This window comes from Perca fluviatilis, chromosome 8 (genome assembly GCF_010015445.1).
Source record: "Perca fluviatilis chromosome 8, GENO_Pfluv_1.0, whole genome shotgun sequence".
NCBI lineage: Eukaryota > Metazoa > Chordata > Actinopteri > Perciformes > Percidae > Perca > Perca fluviatilis.
The window spans coordinates 28,598,682-28,619,817 of record NC_053119.1 but is presented as its reverse complement, the minus strand read 5'-3'; the positions used below and the strand labels follow the sequence as shown (position 1 = coordinate 28,619,817).

General features: G+C 42.7%; 1 protein-coding gene across 1 annotated transcript in view; it reads right to left on the bottom strand.

Moving 5' to 3' along the window:
* Nucleotides 1-21,136, bottom strand: part of tmtc2b (transmembrane O-mannosyltransferase targeting cadherins 2b) — a 123,229-nt gene extending 102,093 nt beyond the window's left edge. Inside the window, exon 1 of the mRNA XM_039809139.1 lies at nucleotides 20,602-21,136. Coding sequence (XP_039665073.1) covers nucleotides 20,602-20,684 — 83 coding nt within the window. The 5' untranslated portion in view covers nucleotides 20,685-21,136. The remainder of the gene's footprint in view (nucleotides 1-20,601) is intronic.

Below are 21,136 nucleotides of genomic sequence, written 5' to 3'. Positions count from 1 at the left end.
TTGTGATAAGCTAAGGCCAGTGTTCCAGTAAAACGAATGTTGGCTTCTGCACGAAGCTGGCAGGAAGATAGACTCCTAGATCAGCCAAAGGTTGCACCACACACCGCTACACTTGCATCATAGCGGATCGACAAGGTTAAAGCGTTCAGCTGCTCCCCATTTAACATTAGGGTCTTGTCATACTGCATACAGCATCCATTGTTATGATGGACAGTGATTACTTAGTGTGCTGAGACTAACAACTTTGGGTTCATTATAACACAAAATATAGCATGATGTATTAAATATGTAGAGCACGGCTGCCACGTTATGTTGTTAACCGTTGCCGTTTGTCCACAACAAGGCAACAACAGGACAACATTATCTGCAGGCAAGTGAAAATGTTTAAAGCTGAACATCCAGGTAGCCATCAGGTCACCGGCACCAGGTTTATGAACGTGCAGGTGACCTCCGCTTCAAGGTTTAGAGCGGTCACAAAGTGGAAATGGGTTGAGGTGAAAACATTGTGCATGCACTTATAAAAGAGAACTTGGTTCTATCTCCAGCTGGGGTCAGGACAAAATGTTTTTTGTTTTTTTGAAATAAGATCAAGATGTTTGACCAGTTTTGATGCACTGTGATATCAATCATCAATTCTTTTCATGAATTCTCTGTTCAACATCAAATGTGCCTCGACTTTAAGGTTCTAGTTTTCTTTTGATAGCTTTCAGTGAAGTCATGAATAGGGGTGTGACGTGATGTCACGATTCGATTGGGCATCGAGAACCGGTTTCCAACTTGGAATCGTTTCAAAAATTACGATTCCAAAAGGAATCGTTTGGAAAAATGTGGTTTCGAATCCGATCGTCGGTTCCAAATTTAACACGAGCAAGTTTCGGGTTTCCGTAGCTCCCGCCGTACTTCCAGGCGCTTGTTGTGTTGTGTGGGTTTATTTTACCTTGAAGAAGCCCGGTAGAACTGTAAACCACCATTGAATAAAAATTTAAAAAAATTCCTCTTATCAATGAAATAAGCATGTGACCCGTTTGAACTCCACCCTTCAAAAGAATCGGAATCGAAATGAAGAATCGGAATTGGAATCAGAATTGTTAAAATCAAAACGATGCCCAACCCTAATCACGAAGCGTCACCTCCTCAATATTATTATATATTGCTACACATGATTTTCATCAACAAATGAATGACAACAGCAGACAACAGACAAAAACAAAGAAGCAGCCACTGGAAAATCAACAGTAGGCAATAATCAATTATGGTCTGTCACTGCATCTATGTAGAATCGTCCAGGTCCACATCACGATGCATCGATGCAATGATTAATTTCAACACCCATAGTCATGAATCATCCAGCAACCAATATGTTCTCTTTTGCACATTGAGAAAGAAAGGTAGGGGTCTAAATTAAGAGAAGTTTAACAGCCCGTGGACCAGGGACTGAAAGGTTTTAACTCTTATTCTGGTTTAGACCGGGCGTCTACAGCTGCAGCAACTGACTTAGGAGTCCACTGACAGTTACACAGAAATCCTCCTAAGTCAGGCAAATCTGCAAATAATTAAAGATTTTGGAAGAATCCTCTATTTTATTAATAACTATATATCCCAAATCTATTTTGAGGATGCAGCTGTTTAGATGAGAACAACATGCAGTATCATCCATCTGTTACATTGCTTTAGGTACCTTTGCCAATATAATCATTATTACAGCATTATCTGTGGGTTTCAGATGAAGGAACCTGCAGTACTGCATGTAAGTAACAAGTTTTTGATTATTGTGGACAAAACTGGAGCCGTGATGCCCGTATCAAACCAGGCAACGCAGAGACAGTCAATGGACCTGTGGCTCTTCTTCCGCTCCGGTCAGGTTTCCACTCCCCCGCCTTTCATTCCCTGGCCAAGGATTCCCCTGCTCAAAATGATTTCAATTATTTGAATGGAGATGAATTGGTTAGGTTGTATACGTGAAATGCAATACCATGAAAAAAAAAAAAAAAGACCACTGATGGCTTCCAAGAATGAATAAGCAATATTTCATATAGCTATTATTCCCATTAATCGGATACTGGGCATGATGTGTGCTGGTTTCTTGAAGGAAACCAGAGGTCTTGATGGTCTAAATGCTATGAGGTAATTCATAATGATGATTATGTGATTATGGCAGAAAAGCTATGAATGTTTCCTTTCCAACAATATACTCACTTAGATGCTGTATTGTAAAACTATTAGGCTTATGCGGCATGACTCTCAGGACAAACATCTGAGGGAATCGAGGAAGTGCTTTCCATTTATATATTTCAACATAAAATATTCTTATTTACATTTCAAGTACTGATTTTTGAATAACTACACCAGGAGGCCTGGCCCGGTGTTGAGCAAGTTGCGGAGCACACATATAGCTGAATCACGGCTCTCAGATGGGAAATAGTAATTGCACAGGCGTGAAAGCCAAGCTTGCAATTTAGCAATTTTGCAACTAATCATGAAAACAACAGCCAATTACACTGGAAAAACAAATGTGCAACCACTACACAGCCTAACTAAGAACGAGGGATCATTTTGTGCGTTAAATAAATAAGCACAGTAAATAGAAATTTGAGCCCCATAAACACCATTTCTGCCTTTTAAAACTTTAATTTCTAAAAAGCTTTTCAAAAAGGAACAATCTATACAAGACAATTCATTTTGTCCTCGGGATCAGAGCATTGTGAAAACAGGTACATATCTTAGAAATGCATCCTTTATGTTGAATTTCCTGATTTCCAAAGACCCCTCATTTGCTGATGTCAAGTTGTTACCGCTAATTAAAAGCTCATCGAGCAGGCAAACATGCCAGCGTGCGCCCTGCCAACTCATCTGTGCATCGTGACAACCTATATCCATCATTCATCCACATGATTTACAGCCAAATGTCTCCAACAGTAAAGTGTGAGATACACCATCATCTCCGACATCAATCTGAACTGTACTTGTTGGCCACGTGCAACGCAAAACATACAATAACACTCAAAATGTCTCGATATGAACTTCACCCACAGATAATACAGTTTACATACAAATGTCTAATGCTGTGACACGGCAGGCAATAGACACATAAGTCATTCATTTTCCTTCATGGATTTACACTTCAATGAATGAAAGAATGGGCTCTGCAACGGCCGCAGGAAGAAATTAATGAAATCCTTATTTTCCTAATAAGGGTCAGCCATCTGTGTGCTCACTGGGAAACCATGGTGGATTGTTCCATCACTGAAAATCAATAACCCTCTGCCTGAGCTGCCGGTGGTAGACGCTAAAGCTTCTGAGGAGAATGAGAATATGAGGTGCGGGACGTGTGGTGTTAAGAGGTGGCATAATCACAGTGCCGATCGATGTCTGTTGTCTCCCAACATATTTCCCGGGTCCTGAGGGACTCAACGAGCCCCCAAGGTACCCCAAGGCCTGCCTGCTTTACTTCAGCTGTCATGTGGGAGAGTCATCAGCTCCATCAATCAGGTGGAGTGATGGGCGCGCTGCATTAGCACATTTTTTTCAGAGTAGTGCTAAATGAGAAGCGGAGGCAAGTCGTTTAATTTCGTGTTTAGGGCTGATAATGTATTCTCGTATTTACACGAGTGGTGGAAATCTGCCAGCAGGGTAAGATAATTTTGCCTCTTCCCAAACAGAAAGTGACTCGCCTCAAGAAGTTCCTTGATAAAAGTGTCATCCTCATGATAGCGTAATCCGTCTTTTTCTCGAGATAATGGCGCTGGTTTCTAGAAAATATAACATTAAGCCTGAGCGTGAGGCTAAAAAACTTGCCCGGGGTCATCACTGTTTCGGCAGAAAGAGATGGTTTGAGTGACAGTTTGTTTGAACCTTGTCGTGAGCCTCGTGCGTCTGAAGGTGAGGGTCTTCGTCGAGGACCCCGGGCAGTCACTCACACAGATGAAAAACAAATCTTGTGAGCCAGCGGGGGCCGTGGATGGATTGGCCTTAAACCGCTTCCTAAATTAAAACAGCCACTGATGTTTCCAGCATGTGGTGGCGAGAAATGGGTCTACTGTACAGGCTGAACACGTTCGGAAGAGCCACTTGGGGGGGTGTCCGATGTGGTTTTGGGCCCTCTTAACATTTCATCAGGTAAATGTTGTAAGACTGTAAAGCAGCCAGAGTTCACAGTCAGGACAACACACGCTCACCACAGACTGAAACAGATCAGCCTCGAGGCCTTCACAGTCACACTTAAAACAATCAAGGATCCGAGGGCATAACTTTGGGTTCAACATTGGGGGGGGTTGAGATCTTCAACTACCTAGGGGGGAAGGGATATCGGGACATGTATGCATGTATTTAAATAAAAAAATTATTATGGGGGTAACCACAAATTACGCCTGTGCAAGGATCAGACCTCCCATTTAATGCCATAATGCTCCATCAGTCATTCTTTCTTGCCAGCTCTGCTCTTTTCTCTTTTGTTTTTTTGTTGCATACCCTAAATATCTCTCAGTTTATAAATTTATTTTTCTTGAGAGTGCCTTTAAGAAGTCTCATTCCATCAGAGCAGCTGACAGCGCTTCTCTCCACATCCTCAAACCTCAGGGGCTGGTAAAAGGAAAAACAGTTGCGCACACTTTCTCCCAACCGAAACTTCCTCCTCGGATCAAAAATAAACTCTGGTCCAATTGTGTGCATCCATCTCCTGGCGAAGACGAAGACCTCACTTGGCAAAACAGCCGGAGGGGGAAAAGTCACACATGCGAGAGGTCAAAGATGAGGAGAAACACCGTGGCCACAGATACGGAGAGAGTCAGTGCTCAGCCAAAATAAACCACGGAAATCAGCCCTGTAAACCATCACGATTCTATCAATCCGTCACCAGTGTGATTTTATTCATGATGACAGAGAGAGAGAGAGAGAGAAAGAGAGAGAGAGGGAGAGAGAGAGAGAGAGAGAGAGAGCGAGCAAGAGAGAACGAGAAAGTTGGCTTGGTCTGTGAAATACAATTCAACACAAGCTGTTCTCCATCTGGAGAGATGTCAGACTCGTCTGCCTCACCGAGCCATGACAAGCTTACATAAGAACTTGTCAATTTACACCGCATTTGATTGGATTTTGTTATGCCACTAGGGGTGGGCGATATGGACAAAAAATAATATCTCGATATTTTTGCAGATTTTGACGATAACGATAATTAGACGATATCCTTTAAAATTGTGTTTTTAAAAGTCTGAGTTACTTAATCACTGATTACAATAATGGGAACAATGTTGAATGAAAAAAATTCTTATTTATTTTCTTTAAAATGTAAGTATTCAAGTAAAAACAATTTAAAGACAAAATACGAATACTATACTAATACTAATTGAAGTAGTGTAGGAACATTGAACTCTGAGTAAACATTCAGTTCTACACCTCTGTTGTAATGTAAATTGTGCAGCATACAAGCAAGATGAAATCATAATAATAAACAAAGGGCTCGGTTCTGTAACATATTGACAACCATGTCCTTATTGGAAGCAGTACTGGAGATGAGACAGGGCAGTGTCAGGCCACGTTTTGATAGTCCTTCTACTTGGCTGTATAGTCCTGACCGGGATTTATGCTGGAATCAGGAATAGTTGGATGTGACCTGACTGGCCCAGGTGAGGTAGAGGCGCAGTTCTGTATGCTATGTTAGAGTATACATGGTTTAGTGTGTTCTTCCCTCTAGTAGCACAAGCTGCATGCTGGAAAAAGCTGGGGAGTACAGACTTTAAGGACGCCTTGTAAAAGTCCCCTGCTATAATATGTCTCCCCTCCAGGTGATCGCGCAGGAGTTTGTTCACTATGGTAAGCAGTGAGCCAAACTTGTGCTAACGTTAGCATCGGGGGCTATGTAGACGGCAGTGTGGTAAATAAAATGGCCTGTATATTACCGACAGGGCTCCAGGTCAGGTGAGCCGTGCTGGACAACGATCCTGCAGTTGGTACTCCATTCATTCTGCACAAAAATGCAGTCCTCCGCCTCTAGTCTTGCCGGAGTTATGTTCTCATCCTGCCGGTAGCTAGCTCGGCGTGCTAGATGCGGACAACAACCCACGCAGCGCCTGGTCTGGCTATGTCCTCCGGGATGTTATGAGCCGCCTGGAAGGCTCTCGTAACAGCTGTGTTGTATCGTTGTCCTGTATTGATTAGTTCAGTGTGGCTGTACTTGTATAAATATACACCGACAGGAGAGCTAGTAGCCGCTGCACAATAGCGCGCCGCCATCTTTGTTGACATGACTGAATGTGTAGCGTTCCAATGCGTGTTTTGAAGTGTTATAAATACTCGATAATGTCAATTTGCACATCGTTAACACAACAATGACGATAGTATCGTAAACGATATATATCGCCCACCCCTATATGCCACATACATATATCCAAACACACAAAAAATATATATGGCCATCACTTAACTAGGGCTGAAACGATTCCTCGAATAACTCGAATAATTCGATTACAAAAAATCCTCGATGCAAAGTGACTTGCCTCGAAGCTTCGTTAAATCAATGTTACCAACGTTGTATCGCTGACGGACAGTGTTTCCGCACGGAGCATTATTACTGTCGCACAGACGCGGCTCAGTCTGCTGCTGGCGACACTGTCTATGTGCCAGAGCGTAAATAGCGAGGGGCTAGGAGAAGAGACAGGCTGGAGAAAACGACAGAAAGTGTCCAAAGTTTGGAATCAGTTCAAACGTAATTAAAACTAAAACTCTGTACAGTGTGTCTACTGCAAAATCAAACTAGCTTACCACAATAATAGCACGACGTCAGTGCTTTAGCATCTCAACAGAAAACATTGAGTCTAACTTAATCATCCATTCCACGAAGCGGACACGACAAAAGTAAATAACAGTCGTATGGACGATGAAACTACACCAAACACAACATCTACCAAAATCAAAGACAAGAAAATAGGTAGTGGTGACCACGATCTGATCTAAAGAGCTGACGCGTTGACTATCCCTTCGGAAAAACAGCTGATTGTTGCGCATCTCTCTCTCTCTCTCTCTCTCTCTCTCTCTCTCTCTCTCTCTCTCTCTCTCTCTCTCTCTCTCTCTCTCTCTCTCTCGAAACAGCTGATCAACGATCTAATAGCATAAGTGTAACACAACTGTGTGACATCAAATATATAAATGAAAATAGGTTGAGCATAACTAGTATTTACATATAGGCCTACTGTATATACAGATCAGTCTCAGGTTGAAACTTGTAGTTCTGAAAGTTAAGTTGCACAACTTAATGTAATGTTTGTGTGTTTTAATGTATGCCTTAGTTTGAGGTTGATATCATTTGAAAAAAAAATTCTTTAAAAACAATGTAATATGGCACTTAAAAGCACTTAATATGTTTAGTTTTTTGAGAGATGATATTGTAAGCAATGTAGGCAATACAAATGTTGCTTTCTTCTGAAAATGTTGCTTTTTTTCCCTAGTTTTGGTTGTCTAAAAAACGCAAAAAAAACATTATCCGATTAATCGATTGATAAAGTGCTAGATTAATCGATTACAAAAAGAATCGATAGCTGCAGCCCTACACTTAACATGACTTTTTAGAAATAAAAGCACTTCTTCAAACAACTATACAGGTGTAGCTGGTGAGGAATAGCAAAAGCACAAAGCATAGAAATATTAGCATAAAGCCAGCAAGGCAAGCAGTAGGAACTTAACCTACATATAGAACTGCTTTCATTCTTTAATAACCACACACAACCATTTAGTGAAAAGCCCCCTAAGGCTGAGATTACAGTTCTGGATTGGATTCAACTCTTGCCCTCTCTCGGTGTAGCTATTGATGAAAGGCTTGGCAAGCGTCACATCCAAGTGCGGTGGGTATTTATTTTTTTTTTTTTTACTTACTTAAATGAAACTATACGAGGACCTGGGCCAGACTGCTCGTCTGGTTGTAAATAACCTGTGGTGTCCCAGAGGGTGGCACACTGCAGGCTGTTGTGCTTTGCACGCATTTTGCAGAGTACTAAAACCACGCACTGGGGTTCCCAGGGCTCAACAGTATCAATTAGAGGCAGCTTGTGAAAAGATGTGCTTCCTCCGTTTGCTGTGGTCCGGTGAGAGAGGTAGGAAGTGAGGGAAGAGAGAGGGAGGAGGCAAATCCTCCACAAGAATCCAGTCTTCAGTTTGCTCGGTTGGCTCGTTCACATGTCCACAAATACAAAAAAATTGTTACAGAACGCACGCCTGACCAGTCCCTCGGTTTCCGCAGCAAGTCAGGTTAAAGCTTCACAACCGTTCAATCCACTATCAAAAACACCAAACCCTCCTCAGCGAGAGCACCAAAACGTCAATTTGGGTTATGTAAAATGCGTTTAACCATTCTTGACTTCACTTCTTCGTCAGTAAAATATGGCTCATAGTTAAAACGCAACGCAATTACTCCAATTATAAATGACTAAAGTGTGGCAACGATTCTGTCAGCTTTGGCAACCAGCTCTAAAACCTGTCGCGCCGCATTTCCTCGAAGTGCATTGACCATTGCATCATCTTTCCAGCTAAACATCCACGCCACCCAAAACTAACAAGTTGAGCTGGCATATTCGTAACACAAAGAAGCTTCTGTTAGCTCCCTAACTGTGAATCCTCGGCCTTTCTTTGTCTCGACACACTTGAAAACCCTAACCAGAGCACGTACGACCGTAATGAGTTTACCCAATTGGTCTTGACAGGTTTGGTCCGCAAAGCTGCAGCAGTTTTCTGCTCTGTCCAAACACTGAACACTGAGGTCTTGCTTCTTTGTCCTTTATAAACAACAGGCCAACACAACCAGGGCTTAATTCCCCTCTATTTGGGGACAAATGGCCTCCTTCATTGGGTCCAGGGAGAACAGAGGGACCACACAGCCCCTTCTTCTCACAATGGACAAAGGCATTGCCCCCGGACCGGCCAACTTGTGTCATAACCTTATCGAAACGAGCCAGCGTTCCTTGTCAGAAAATAAGGCCACCGAGATGGAGAGGCCCGTTGAAGAGGGGTAGCCTTCTCCTCTTCCTTACTAAAAAAAAAAAAAGGACAAAAAGGACAAACGATTGCATCCCTGTCGGATATGGCGGACAGCGGAGTTTTTGTTTCTAACGGCTTGGTGTTCTCTGCTTACATGTCGTGCCCCCCTCTCATCCACAGTCCTGTTAATCCCATTAATATGAAGAGGGCCAAGAGCCTGAGAGTAGCCACGGCTTAAGAGCCATCAGCCAGCATTAGCCCTCGAAATCCAAAACCTTGTCTAGACCCATTAACAACTTAGCCCTGCAGAGTTAAATCATTTGAGACCCACGTCTAATGATGGGAGCATAACCTATAGCCAGCATTTACCCATCACCACACACGTCTGCTCGGATGCTGACACACCAGATGCATCATGTTATTTGATTTTGAACCCCACTAATCTGGTTCTGTTGGTCAAACGGCACATTTGTTCCACCATTTTGACTTAGTGTATTCCTTGGCAGCTTTTTAACCTTCCTCACATTATTGAGTAGCTGTGTTGAACGTCTGCCAAGCAATACTGACCACGTGCGGGATTTGCTTATTGGATGATTCAGTCCGGCATTAAACTTTATTCCCATTTAAAACGATTATTATCATGCGTGTCCGTCTGTGTGTGCGCAGTATACTGCGTGTGCTGCGTCTGCTATAACCACATGATGTATTAGGAGAGATAATCTGTTGGCTTTTAATTAAATAGCCAGGCAAGAGCACCGAGAATACCCAAATAAGACTAAGGTTAACGTCTTGTGCAGGGCAGCAAAGTTAATCTCTAATGCGGGCAGAAAACCCGACATTTACATATGGCTACATTTCTCATCCCACTGCATACCAGTGGGGTGATTATAAAGCATTAGAGCCTTATTAATGCAGCTTTGAAGCAGCTTGCCTTGGCCCGGGCTAGAGCCCAGCGAGGGCTTTCAAGAAACAATGAGCATGTTGACTGCTCATGAGCAGCTTTCAATCCCAAAGTGAGAACAGTTACCTAGTGTTGTAGATTATCCCAAATGACAATCAGCTAAAGCGGGCAATCGCCAGAGTGATTCAGCACACTTACCTGCCACACACATTCAGTCTTATCAACGGCAGACACAGTAGCAGTTTGCTCCGGTAATCAAAGGGAGTTTCCTCCAGCGCCACACTGTGCGATCAACTCCACATCACACCATCACAGGGATTTAAGACTTAGGTATGTATCACGTTTCTCAAGAGTCTAGACATCATCTGGATCTGGAGGTTGTGGGTGTCCAGTGGCGTCGAAGGAGCATGTTCCTTGTGTAAAGTGTCATTCAGGGTAACTGTGACTAAGTGAAAAACGTATGGCTTAGTGGCGCTACCGTGCTCAGCACTACAACCTGCTACTGTTTACACACTAATCAGATTTGAGCACAAGGATGTGTCTTTTAGTTGCAGCAGAGAATATACTTTATGGCAGATTTGTGAATAGTCATACGTTTTTTTTTACAGATTTGATAAGGATCTCTTAATTTCTTTTTTTTTCTTTTTTTTTTTTATTGTGACCAAATAGGGCCACTTTACAGTTGGAAACAAGAGTCCACAGCCATACTAGTGGCCAATATGAAGCTGTACTTGTTGAACAAGTAAGAAGGTATGGGAATATCATTAATTTTGCAGGTATTCTGCCATAAACCAAAGGCCCATGGCACCAAAGGGAAAGTAAAAGTAATTAGTATGCATGGTCTGGGGACCATTGATGTACGTACAAAGTTTAATGGCAGTCGATCTGATAGTTGGTGAGATGTTTCAGTCTGGACCAAAGTGGTGGACTGACCGACTGCCATTGCCATCCATAGAGCCGTGCTGCTAGCGTGGCTAACAAACTTTTTAGTGTAAAAGTGTCGAATTGATATGCATTGGCCTCTTTTTTAAATCCTGTATCAGCAATAATAAAGATTTAAATTTCTGTACTTTAATGAAGCAGTGTTCTTTTGTGTCTGGAATCTATTCCCTTTCTATTGACAGAACTACGCCTACGCATGAGGAGCACCTGCTCTTCCTTCCATTACTATAAGATCCAAATAAGGCTTCCTCCCTTGTTTTGTATTGTTTATTTAAACATATCTGGCATTTGTGAATTGCAATTATTTATTGGCCAACATATGAAATGTTGGTGTCTTAGGGTTGGGCACTTTGTGTGCATGGCACGAAAATAAACAAATAAAATCTGTGAATATTGGCCTCGTTGAATTATAGAAAGTGATACAAAATATTGCAAGTTTCGCTAACTAAACACATTTCCAAGCCTTTAAATTGCCAGAGCAATAAGAGAACTGCAGAAAGGAGAAAGTTTGCATAAGCCTGGCGGGGTCACACCAGCCAATACACAGATCACACATTAGAAGCAGTCTGAGGAGCTAATATAACTGTTTTGACAGTCACTGAGAAACCTGGAGACGCAGAATGGAAAGGTAGGGAAAAGGAAATCCAAAGTTAGGTAACAGGATTGCAGTGTTCTGCTGCAATGAGTGTGTTTCAACACATTTTACATGTTAGGAAGTGCACCAATAAAACACTTTCTCAAATTTAATCGCCGTTGCACATTTTCCAAATATGCAGGTATTTCAGATTTTCCCTTTCTGTCCTCACCACAGGGAATGCAGTGCAAAGGCCAGCGGTTTTTATATGAACTTCAGGAGATGACCAAGATACAGTATAATGATGTCTTATTCTGGGCCTGGTGATGGCAGTGAGGGAGAAAAGGGAGCATCATATCCAGTCACCTGTTTCCTATTGACCTAAATATGAACTCACTCTATCCAAGACTGATGCTTGAAGTAATTCAGCAGGGTTTTGTGGGTAAGGGAAGCAATTCACAAACATATCAGAACCCCTCATTAATGGTATTTTTAGCAACAAATGCATTTCTGCCAGGCTAGCTTATCTTGCAATTGTGGCAAGGGTGAACATAACAATTTCTACCCTCATCGGCTATTTGTTGGAAAATGAGAGCTTGGGAAAATGGAGATCCAATCTATCTGTGGTTAGACACTGAGCTGATCTTTCCGGGCTGGTGTAGCTCAAGTAACGATGGTCACAGTGGCGGCATATTCTCACAAGAGATTCATCCATTTCTGTGAAATGAAATGACTGGATGGAGGGAGATTAGTTCTTGTTTCTTTGCTACTCTGGCATCTTGAGAGAAAATGAGAAAGGAATTAGCGAAAATAACTTTTTTTTTTAAATACATTAGTTGACAGCTACTGTACCTGGAGCGTAAACAGTCTCAAGTTGGCGCACAGTAATTGTGTATAATGTGTAAGCGTTGGTCAGAAATCTCACACACGGTCTTCCCCTCAGAAGACTGTGCAAAAAATACATAAGTGCGGGGCCAACAAGATTGGGCAGGATGCCTCGCACATATCTCTTTCCTCTCCTGCCAACAGATTGCACTCCCTGGTGATTTTAAGGGAGGAAATTCAGGAACATTTAAGCTTCCTCTTCTAAACAACACTCCCATTGCACATTAAAAATAGCCACTACCGCACTGGTCATCAGTCATATTCATTGTGCGTTTATATTAATAATTGACATTTATCTAAATCCTGCAAAAACTGAATACCATTTACTTTGTATATGGAGTAGTATTTTATGGCAGGTTTGTTCTCCATTAACTCTTGAAGGAAAGATCTTCTCTTTGCTAAATGATGTGTGATCGAACACGGACCAATAGTGAAGGACTTTAACGATTGGTGTAAGCGTTCTTTTTTAAACATAAATGTCTCTAAGACTAAAGAATTGATTATTGATTTTAGGAAACAGTGGCCCCCTCTTCCCCCCACTATCATTGATGGCCAACCTGTTGAGACGGTACAAGAATATAAGTATCTTGGCACAATAATTGATAGCAAGCTATGTTTTGAACCGCACACTGATGCTGTCTGTGCCAAAGCCCATCAGCGTATGTACTTTTATCGAAAACTGAGGAATTTCAACATTGACCCCACGTTTATGAGAATGTTTTATTCCTGTTTTATTGAGTCTGTTTTAACCTTCTGTTTTATTTGCTGGTTTGGTTCTCTGTCCATGAAAAACCAAAAACAACTAGAGAGTATCGTTAGGACATGTGGCAAGATTGCAGGCATCAACCTCCCCACTCTCTCCCACATCTATTCTATTTCCATTTTAAACAATTTGCGAGAATTGTTTTAAATGTATGTATTTTTTATTTTACTATTGTGTTTTAGATATTGTGGGTATTTTATGTTTTGCTGTACTGTTGTTTGTCTTGTCTTTATGTGTGTCTGCTGACTGTACAAATAATTGCCCCTCGGGGATAATAAAGTTACCTTGACCTTGACCTTAAATGTGACCTCATGTTCACTAGCTTCTTGCTAACTTTTGTTTCGTTTAGTTGCTGTTTCGTGCTAGGGAAGTAATGGGTGTTTTAGAGCTTTTTTTTGCTGAAAACAGGTCATTGTTGTGGCCGAAAAACACTATGAGAGAGTGGTGAGAGTGAACCAAAACAGTACATTTTCTGGACTTAAAACTAGGTTTACCAGATTTCCCAGAACTAAAATCGGGACACTTTGAGCGTGACCGTAGTGCTCGTGCACGCACACGCTTTTTAACGTGAACATGTGCCAGCCCAGGTCAGACACAGGCACAGACAGTAACTTCATTATTTTGATCCTAGGCTCCTCATCTAATAAGAACAGTGTTTTTTCCTGTAAAATTAACAAAATTGCAGCAACAGCCTTTTTCAGTTTAGTGTGAGATTTAGGTTGAGAGTTTTTCTAAAAAAGATTTTTTGAACTATTATTTATTCCAATTACACCAAAATAGTTAAGATTATTTATTGTAAATTTTTAGCATTAAACACTTCATTTCCTGCATTCTGGTCAATTTTTATGCACCTATTTCTACCTTTTTCTGAATCAATGTATGCTGCAAATATCTTTATGTGAAGAGAAACCTAGATTACAATCCAAATATAAAAACATAATGGAATATATATTGCAGTAAGGCTCTCAGGCATTCTGTATTGCTTTCATCTATTTATTCTCCTGTAGATCGACTTTTCTAACTTTTCTAATATCTGAGTCTGCACACATGTAGCCTAGGCATCATTTACTCCTCCCTCCTGTTTTCCATCTTTTTGTTGGGGAAGTAACCTCCTTAAATGTGCATATGACAATTATTCACCTCAATGATACATTAATTCATTTAAATTTATTAATAAACCCCTGGACAGTAATATTTCAGATTTGAGCAAGATTTCTGCTCATGTTCAAAACTTTGTACACATTCAAAATATATCTCATCTGTGTTCTCTGTGATTTGGAGGAGTTGTAATATTTTGTGAAAAATGAAGTTATAATAGGCTATTACAAGAATAAAGTCACTTTATTTCAGAAAATAATCTATACCTGCACCATAGTCTGCTGTGCATTAAGTGATTGCTCTGCTGATATGGTAGATCTCAGACCTTCTGACAGACACAGAGCCACCTTTGGGTCTCTGGTCTCTGAATGAGACAAATAGTTTAGCTAGAGAAGTGGCTGTAAACTGCTCTACATCGGAGGTGGAAAACAGAAACTACTGCTGCAGAAATACACGGAGCACAAACACGACACATGTTCCGCAGCATGGCCACAGCTGAGCGCATCCATAAACCTGAAGCTGCCCTGCATTTTACAGCGAGAGTGGACACTAAGCGACGCACAGGTCTGCTTCAGAACTCTGTGTGTTTGAGTCTGAACCGTAGAATGGAAACGTCACATCACAGGAACTTCAACCTAAGTCATTAGTATTGAGCTCCTAAACTTTGTGTTGATGGCATCAATGAATTAGACTGATTTGGCTAGGATTCCTCTGAAAACTTCACCCGGCTTTCACGGCTTCACAACCTCACGTAGAGACGGTTGCTAGGTGGTAGCAACAAATACAGCATGGTCGGACCCCGCACGTAGCTGCCCGTTCTATTCGCCTCAGAATAATAAACTGGACAAAGTTACATTCGGGGATACACTCAAAACATTCGGGGCTGAAGCCCCGGCAAAATCGGCTGACGTCGCTCCTGGTGTAAACCGGGACGTTTTAGCGTCCCGACAGGCTTTTGTCGGGACTCAAAAGCAATTCAAAATCGGGACTGTCCAGGGCAAACTGGGACATCTGGTCACCCTACTTAAAACCAAAACCATTAGCTGAACAATGCTATAAAGCTAATTCTCTGTGGGTTCATCACTATGAGAAACCCCTTTCATACTTATTGATTTTAGCAACTCAATATGAATATACAATAATATGGCTAGATGTGCTTTCAGTCATGAGGCCATCTCCACTGACTCCGTTAAGCACTGTCTGTGCCATTGGGCACTTTGATGTCTCCATCCTGGCAACTACAAGCAAACACAACATCCTCCATTTGAATCCACTTCAAACCTTCCCCTTCAAACTGCAGAAGAGAGAAAAACCCTAAACTGCTTACCAAACGGGACCATCTGGAGGCAGTCGTTGGATCATGGGCACTGGAGGACTAAAAGGCTTTGGGGTTGATGAAGAGAAGGCAGACAGAGAAATAGAGCGAGAGAGCGAGAGAGCGAAGAGCAGAGCAGCTACGTCTACCAAACCATGTCGTGAGTCCCTCTCTGCAGGCAGGGCGGTAATTACAGGGAGCAGACAGAGAGAGCCTGACTGGGGAAAAAAAGCGGAGATGCTCAAACTGCTGGGTTGCCGCCCTTGGGCTCTCAACATAACCGCAAACTGCCCATCCTACAGTATAGGCCATGAGAGTAGGGTTCCAGATCAGTGCGCTGACACACAGTGCCATGGAGGAGGCAGCCATGGGCACAGATGGCGGCAAAGTCCACGTCAGGCCAGGTAGGTCAGGCTGGCTACCACACAAGTACCAGACAGTGGTATAAAGAGTGCACAAAAACCTGATTGTCATTAGACTTGAGGTCAAGTACCCAGTCTCCTTTTCTCTGCGTTTGTCTGTGCATCTTTGAGGAAACTGCCGACTATACAGGATGACAAAATGGCATAAAATGAAGCAAAAAATGAACAAAAAACACCAAAAATATAAAGAAAAGATATAAATAAATACAGATCCACTACTGTTTGTTTTTTTCTTCCATCACCCGGTTGGTATGATCATTAAACAACATGAGTCACCGCTCAAAGTGCTGTGTGGCTTCTTTGCCGTCATCGACTAGAAGCTCAGATCAAACCGCATCAGCGTGAAAGCGTCCGATTCAATCCCGACTTCTCTAATAAAGCTTTCAGGGCATGGAGCAGAGCGGCGGCTCGCCGTTACCAACTGTCTTGAGCGTTATAAATCATCGCCCACGCCCAGGGAGGCTGTGTCCTTCCACGTGACCCGCAACCTTCACACATCCTCACACGGTCGAACCTCACAACGTCACACCAGGGCAGATAAACGAGGTGGGGTGCAGTTCATCACATCCGTCAAGCTCCTGACATGGAACGATAATCCATAAAGCCGGTGTGTGTGTGGGCAGGCTGAAATATACCTTGAAAACAGCTCAACGTTTGCAGCTGTGTAATGGAGAAAGTGGCCGCCTATTTAACTCCACTAGTATGTTTAATTTGCTTAACCCACAGAGGCTTTTTTCATTTCAGAAACTTTAAAAAAAGGACCGCGACATAAATTTTACCACCGGCAATCATGCTAATAACGTACTTCACCAGGTTTTGCTGTGAACCGCAGGTTTCTAGTGTGCGGGCTTACGGAAAGTCACACAATATTGCACCAGTATTTCTCCTCTGACATTTATCTGGGCTCTTCTATTCTTTCCCTCAGCCCTAACTGTAGATTATAGCAGCAGAGATATGAACTATATGACGTATGATTCCCATTTTCCAGTGCAGGTGTCAAAGCTGTGTATGTGGTAATGATGAGTGTGTCCAGGGGTGAGAAAGGAAAAGCTCCCCGGGGGGGGTTTGGCTCGGCGCGGAGCAGGCCACTCTTTCAGGCTGTCGTTTTTAATCGAGGGAGGGGCCGTGCATGGGATCTTTTTTTTTTTTTTTTTTTACAGCCTGGAGGATATCATTTTTTAAAACACATGTAACATGTAAACTGTTTTTTTCCCCCTTTTAACTGTGACCTCTTGACGGCCTTGGTTACTATGTATGAAATGCATGAAGTTAGCTGGGGCTCAAATTAATGTGTAACCAGTGATAAGAAGTACTGTATGTGTCTCAGAACACACAGGGCCAAATGTACAAACGCTTTGTTTCGCAACGTGCACGTAAAAGCATGGCGAGGTATGTACAAACAGGCCGCACTGAGGGAAAAGCGCAGACTGCCTGTCGCGAGAACTGAAAAATGGAAAATTGGGGAAAGTGGGAGTTTCCCATAAAGAGATGAGAGGGGAAGCGCAAAGTGCGCCCAATTATGTATTCCGCGGTATGTACAAAAACCGCCCGTGAAAGCGCGCCTCTATTTTGCGGTGAACATTCTCCGCTTCGTAAAAGCAGGTGTAAAGCTGGCAGCGGGTTTCCTCGCATATGCCCCCTGGTGAAATGGCAGCAGTAATCCGAGCAAGACGAAGACATAGGCCAAGGAGACGAGCTGAAAGGATTTTTGCCACAAGGATCACACTTTTTCAGTTGAGTGAACACGAAATCATTAAGCGTTACAGATTAAGCAGCAACGCAATATTACAGTCACTGGAAGAACTCAAAGATGACATAGAATCTCCGACTCAGCATCCACATTCCATTCCAGCAGTTGTTAAATTCCTCGCTACATTACGAATATTGGCATCGGGATCATTTCAAACAGTCATAGCATCGGCAGTGGGAACATCGCAGTCTGCGCTCAGCCGTATCATAGCACCAGTACTTTACGCTTTGCTACAGCGCAATTTGCGGTATAGTGGGCGGAGAAAGGCGCCGATTACCCAATGAACTGCAAGTTTGGTAAATACGATGTAAGCTGAAGTATCACAGCGTGCGCTTTCTGCGGGTTGGCCATGGCGCCGATAACGCTATGTACGTCCATCTGGCCCCACAGTCCTAGACAGATTTATTTTTTCTCAAACACTCCCTTCACCATAACAAGAGTAGGCTACACAGAAAGAAAGCAACACATCATTATGTATTCCATGGCCATACGAGACTGCCAGCCAATCGATTGCAAATCCTCAGATGTCTTTTATGCCAGCTCTGTAGCTCCAAGGCATTTCACACGCGTCCATACACACAGCACAATTCTGGATCCTAACTTTTAATCACTCACTGAGTTGAGTAAATGAATTGGTTTCACAGCCAAGAGCGAAAAAGTAGCACAAGCCGTCTCCTCACAGAGAGGAATCAATGTTGCACTGTGACAAAATATCCATATTTAATTCTTCTGCAACTATTCATCATCAACATTCAATGGAAGCCACAGAGTTTACTTCTAAATGCACACTAAATAAAACATCAACCATAGATCTTTATTTCAGAGCATGAGGCCTTACATTCGACAATACGGATGTCCTTTGAGCTTTTAAAAAACCATTATCTGTATGATCCATAAATTACTGTCAGACTCAGTTAAAATAAATCCCACCTATGAGCTGTAGGGTGTTGGGTAATGGCAACGCTTGCAGTTTGATTCATTGTCATTCACACTCATTTCCCATAATGAAAATCACCAAGTCATATAAGCTTTTTTTTTCTCTACACATGTACAGCATTAGCAGGTTAGATCAGTGTGTGTGTCCAGGGCTGTTTTTCCTTAGCAAAATTATATATATATATATATATATATATATATATATCACTGCGCACCCTCCCTTCCTCTATCTCCCTCCCTCCCCCGAGTGAAGCCCGAGGGGACAGGAGACTGCTGCTAATTGCAAGCCTGAACCAAACACGTGGTGTTAAAAACAGATAACACTGGATGACTGATAGCCCGCAATGAAAAACATCACAGAGACAGAATAAGTCAGAAAAAAATCCCCAGGCCTTGGAGAACTACAGTAAGTCATTCATCCCGTCTCATAAGAAGCCTGCAATAACTTGGACCAAAACTCACATGGTAATAAATAACATTATGTTAACATCTCTTTCGCAGAATAATCAGAGTTTGCCTCTCTCTGTCTTACATTAAAACTTGGGAGCCTCGAGGCTCTCCAGCAGCCGCACAGCAGCTGACTCTGCGGCAGCAGTCATACGCAGTGGTAGCCTCTCACCTCTGCACGGCGCTGCCCCGCCCTGACGGCTTTAATGGACACGGAGCACCATCTTTCTCGTACAAGAAAGTTGCCTGAATCACCTGACCAGAACACAAAAGTGCAAAAACTATAGCAACTCTTTACCACAAGAAAAAAGTATCAGACTTTCAGCGAAAAAAAAGGCCTTTGGGGATGTTAAGCAGGACGTGTTCTACGTACAGAGCAAAGTTGTGAAGAAAATACAGGATGCTGAAGGTGGTGTTTGTTCACTAAGCTGTACCCTCTGGGTGTGTTTTAAAAGCTGCACCTGTTGACCAAAAGTAACTGATTGATTGTTATACACACTGCTAGGGCAAAGTCACTTTAAAGAGATTAGTAATGATTCTGTTAAGAACAGGTTTATCCATGCCTAATATCTTAGAAATATGAGCTCATTATTAAATCAATACATTGGCTGTAAAAAAAAAGAGGCAACATAGTGATGGCAGGAAAACAAGGATGCCTCTGACCTACATGGACGCACGGATGGTGCATAAAAGAGCCCGAGGCACCGACAACCATTCAGCCATCAAGTATCAAAACGGCCAGTCATGAGTAATGCATTACCCCCGCATCACAGCAGCGGCTGAACCCATGCAACCATGCTCGCCTTCTCACACAGATGGCTTCAAGTGGAGGGTAGCAAGAACTTGCAGCCTATATTTTTAAGTAAATTAATCATAAAATACTGTGCTCAAAGTTTCAGTAGGATGCACATTGGGGAACTGTTGGGCAGAGGGGCTTCTGTGTGGTGCTGTTGGGGAGAGCAGACACGTTTTCTCCTCCAGAGATCAATTAGCTCCTCAGCCTCAGCACAACTTAAGACATGGAGCAAGTCCAGACTCAGGAGACTGAGGCATCCAAGAACCCTGCCTATTTACTACTGGTTTCACTGTTCATCAGTCAACGAAAACTATGGTGATGCCAGAAAGAGATTACTTGAAAGAATGCTGCAGGAATATGACTGGAAATGTGAAAATACTGTATGATCATGATGCCTATTAAACTCCCTAAAAACACACACAGGTGTCTGTACGAATATAACAGTGGTTTCCAAGTTACTGACACACTGTAGCTACTACAGATAGGTAAGGGTATAACCAGTAAGGCATTTTGATCACTCACTACAGCTCTTCAAAGCACCATTGATAGCCTACATCAGTGGCACTTTCCTTGAGGCAGACTGCTTGTGTTGAAGAAAAAGCTCACACGAGTTACCGGGTAACTGTCAGTAGTGTTTGCTGGTGCAATGAAATACCGCTCGTTCAGAGTGATGGCAACATGATGATTTTTTTGCTTTGCTGTTTGTCCAGAAATGATGAAGGTAGCCTATCGGTGAGGACACATATATATAGTGGAGCCAGTGCCGTTAGTAGGCTAACACGAGGCTGGATATGTCATTCATTTACCCAAGTACCTGTCATCGTAGCAGAAATCGGCGCCCAGAGTGTTGACATACAGGACCAGAGCCACGGCGCTGCACAGCAATTCTGCAAACATTTCTCTGTCTCGCACACACGCGGGGAAATAATCAAAAAAAAAAAAAAAATGAAGAAAAAAAATATGAAAAATACACAGTATAAATGATTTAAAAAAAAAAAAAAAGATGCGAAGCGAGACAGAGAGAAGCAGCGAATCCCAATCTCGTTTCCCTCTCAGTCCCCGTCTTTGTCAGGATGTCTCTGCGAAAACAAGTCCGTTTCTCTCCCCCCCATCATTCTCGGCGAAGTGCACAAAGTGGATAATCCATAGGTCGCTTTTCTTTCTAACCCATGTTGGGTCCGAGCTCGAGAGCTTTTTTAGCCTGCTGGGAGTTGGGCAGAAAATCAAACGCGAGCAGCGTTGAAGTGAATCTGTGACAGCGAACCGCACGCCTCGCCGACACAGAGGACGATCATCCGCGCTCTGACGCTCACCCAGCGGCTCCGGTCCTCCGGTCCGGCCGCTGCTGG